The following is a 4,157-nucleotide window of genomic DNA, read 5'->3' as shown; positions in this document are numbered from 1 at the left end:
TAGTAGACCGCAGACATCAGATTATAGATCATAGCAAACTTATCAACCCGGAAAGGTATCGACACCGTATCGCCTTTCGCGTTTACGTTACGGTGGGGATCAGTGTGCGTTGCAGTACGGAGTTTTATACAAAGAATGCTGACCGCCTCGAGTTGATACGTTTACGATCCGTTTCTGGGATGATAAGTGTACTTCGTCCGTAAACCTTAATAATAATATGATGTTTTTTTAGGTGCTATTTTGCCACAACAATCTAAAGTCTGATGTCCTGTCGTTTAACATACGGCCTTACACCTCAATCCATTTCATAATGTTACGAATGAAGACTCATTTCAGAGTGAAAATTCAATCCAAGTAATTATTAATTTTCCATCAAATATCGTAAAGCTCTGCTTCGAATAATTCATTCACATCAGTAAATGAATTGGCTTTTGTATTGATAAAGCGAAATTACCATTTTCCTGGAATGTGTTAATAAATGCAACTTGATATTGTACGATTCCAAACTCTACTACGAAATGATAATACGACGCAAAACCTAACAGTTAATTATAATGAAATACTGTATTCCTTGAAATAATGTAATACTTTGCTAAGACCATATTCTGTGAAAGACGTATAATAACTCCTTTCGTTTGTTTTTTTCTCTCTCAGAATAGGTACTGACATGTGAAAAAGAATAAAATAAACCAATTGAAATGAGTCCTCGCCTGCGGAACGCGGGGTCACAGGGGCGTGACGAAAACGGGGATCGTACGGGGTGCGGGCGGCAGGCGCATTCTTGTCAAAATTCATTTCGCTGGCGATGCGGCTAGCGAACGCTTGTGTTATTTGTTACGGACGCTTTTTGAGGGCTATACATGAGATTACATTTTTAAGATGAGTCGAAAGATTTTCGGACATAAAATTAACAGTCAGTGCAAGCAAATAGCTTTTAACGTTTATGAATATTTTAGAAAAAAAAAACTGGATCCAAATTCTGATGAATATCAACAAGATATACCGTTAAACAAAACCGTAGCAAACGTTACTGGACTATCGGAAAAGACTGTATCTAGAATTGTACAACAAGGAAAATTATTAAAAAACAATGAAAAATTTAAATCACCGAAGAAATTGAAACAAAGCCGCAGGAAAAGGGTGGAAGTAGATGATTTCAAAAAAGGCGTGGTAAGAAGAAAAGTTACTCAGTATTACACAATTTTTAAAAAAATACCAACTCTGAAATCCTTGAACGCTACCCTTAGAGAAGATAATGTATTATACTGCGGCAGAGAATATTTAAGATTATTATTACATGACCTAGGTTTTAAATTTAAAAAATGCGGATCTAAAAGGAAACTCCTTATTGAACAGCCAAATATAACATCGTGGAGGTGGAAATATCTAAATACTATTAAAAAGTATCGTAGAGAAGGAAGACATATTTTATATCTTGATGAAACTTATGTCAATGCGTCTCATAACGTTTCAAAATGTTGGCAATCAAAGGATGAACACGGAGTATTGTCTCATATTGGTAAAGGAGAGCGTTTGATCATCATACATTGTGGTGGCTACACTGGATTTGTCGATGGAGCACTTGTGATATTTAAATCCAAATGTAAAACAGGTGATTATCACGATACAATGAATTTCGTGAATTTTAGTAAATGGCTAAATGAAAAGCTGATGCCTAATATTCCACCAAATTCAGTAATAGTAATGGATAATGCAGCTTATCATTCGGTTAGAGTAGAAAAAAAGCCGACTATGGCCTCTACCAAGCCAGAAATGCAAGATTGGCTACGACGACATGAGGTGCCTTTTGATGATAAATTAAAAAAGGATGATTTATCCAAATTAATTAAAAGCCATTACACAGAGGACATATATAAAATTGATGAGTTATTGAAAGCAAACGGCCATGAAGTGTTGCGTTTGCCTCCTTACCACCCAGACCTGAACCCAATTGAGTTGGTCTGGGGTGATATTAAAAGACAGCTAGCAGAAAAAAGTATCGACTCCAATTTGGACCAGAAAAAAAATATGTTGGAAAATTTATTTGCTGAATATTCCGCAGAAAACCCACTTTTCTGCGGAATATTCAGCAAATAAATTTTATTAATAGCATTGTATTAACCATGTAATTAAAGTCGAGGATGAATACTGCGAACATGACGGAGTTCTAGATGACGTTGTTGATTTTATTATTAATGTGCACGATGATTCAGATAATTCGGATGATGGCTGCTTTGAAAGTGAAGAATCAAGTTCTACTGATATTGATATGGACATAAGTGATTGATTAATAATTTGGATAGGTATATCTTGCACACAATAAATTTTACATGAAATACGACATGAATTGTTTCATTAAAATTTTAGAAACTAAATTATTTTCTTTATTAGAAAATAATTTATATTACAAAATTTATCACCACCTGTTTACCGTTAACCACTTCACTGTGACGTCACATATCTTGAGAACTATCTAGTGAAATTTAATCTTTTTTATATCATCCCCGCCCGCACCCCGCACGGTCCCCGTTCTCGTCCCGCCCCTGTGCCCCCGCGTTCCGCAGGCGAGGTCTCATTTAACCGGTCTATTACATAAAATAATATACTTGATAAAATATTGAATGTTTATTTACATGACTGTGTCATAACAATGAATAACACGCGTTGCTAAGCAACCATAAAGAAGGTCAGACATGACACGCCTCCGCCGCGATTCCTGGCTGCGGCACTGCTGGCACCAGTGGCGCCGGCAGCAGCTGGTCCAGATGGCGCGTCCAGGTCAAACCACCGTCCGTACGCACGATATAGTGCAGCTTGCCCAGGCGCTGTACCACTGTGGCAAATGTCCACTTCTGAGCGGAGCTTCCATATAGTCTAGCCTGCACTCTGTCTCCACAAACAAAATGTCTTGTTTGTAAGGCCAATGTGNAAAGGGTGGAAGTAGATGATTTCAAAAAAGGCGTGGTAAGAAGAAAAGTTACTCAGTATTACACAATTTTTAAAAAAATACCAACTCTGAAATCCTTGAACGCTACCCTTAGAGAAGATAATGTATTATACTGCGGCAGAGAATATTTAAGATTATTATTACATGACCTAGGTTTTAAATTTAAAAAATGCGGATCTAAAAGGAAACTCCTTATTGAACAGCCAAATATAACATCGTGGAGGTGGAAATATCTAAATACTATTAAAAAGTATCGTAGAGAAGGAAGACATATTTTATATCTTGATGAAACTTATGTCAATGCGTCTCATAACGTTTCAAAATGTTGGCAATCAAAGGATGAACACGGAGTATTGTCTCATATTGGTAAAGGAGAGCGTTTGATCATCATACATTGTGGTGGCTACACTGGATTTGTCGATGGAGCACTTGTGATATTTAAATCCAAATGTAAAACAGGTGATTATCACGATACAATGAATTTCGTGAATTTTAGTAAATGGCTAAATGAAAAGCTGATGCCTAATATTCCACCAAATTCAGTAATAGTAATGGATAATGCAGCTTATCATTCGGTTAGAGTAGAAAAAAAGCCGACTATGGCCTCTACCAAGCCAGAAATGCAAGATTGGCTACGACGACATGAGGTGCCTTTTGATGATAAATTAAAAAAGGATGATTTATCCAAATTAATTAAAAGCCATTACACAGAGGACATAATTATATAAAATTGATGAGTTATTGAAAGCAAACGGCCATGAAGTGTTGCGTTTGCCTCCTTACCACCCAGACCTGAACCCAATTGAGTTGGTCTGGGGTGATATTAAAAGACAGCTAGCAGAAAAAAGTATCGACTCCAATTTGGACCAGAAAAAAAATATGTTGGAAAATTTATTTGCTGAATATTCCGCAGAAAAGTGGGAGCATTGTATTAACCATGTAATTAAAGTCGAGGATGAATACTGCGAACATGACGGAGTTCTAGATGACGTTGTTGATTTTATTATTAATGTGCACGATGATTCAGATAATTCGGATGATGGCTGCTTTGAAAGTGAAGAATCAAGTTCTACTGATATTGATATGGACATAAGTGATTGATTACTAATTTGGATAGGTATATCTTGCACACAATAAATTTTACATGAAATACGACATGAATTGTTTCATTAAAATTTTATAAACTAAATTATTTTCTTTATTAGAAAAT

At 36.1% G+C, this 4,157-nt stretch overlaps 1 protein-coding gene across 1 annotated transcript; it reads left to right on the top strand.

Annotated features, from left to right (window-relative positions):
• The first annotated feature begins 707 nt into the window (after window positions 1-707).
• LOC114362596 (uncharacterized) lies at window positions 708-4,157 on the top strand. Its single transcript, XM_028318054.1, has 2 exons — window positions 708-2,016; window positions 3,815-4,157. Exons 1-2 carry the CDS (start codon window positions 880-882, stop codon window positions 4,046-4,048), a joined length of 1,371 nt encoding a protein of 456 aa, XP_028173855.1. The 5' UTR covers window positions 708-879; the 3' UTR covers window positions 4,049-4,157.

This window comes from Ostrinia furnacalis, unplaced genomic scaffold, assembly GCF_004193835.3.
Source record: "Ostrinia furnacalis isolate ACB-3 unplaced genomic scaffold, ASM419383v2 OfSCF6651, whole genome shotgun sequence".
In the NCBI taxonomy this organism is placed as follows: Eukaryota; Metazoa; Arthropoda; class Insecta; order Lepidoptera; family Crambidae; genus Ostrinia; species Ostrinia furnacalis.
The sequence above is the reverse complement of the archived record's forward strand: the minus strand, read 5'-3'. Positions and strand labels throughout refer to the sequence as shown.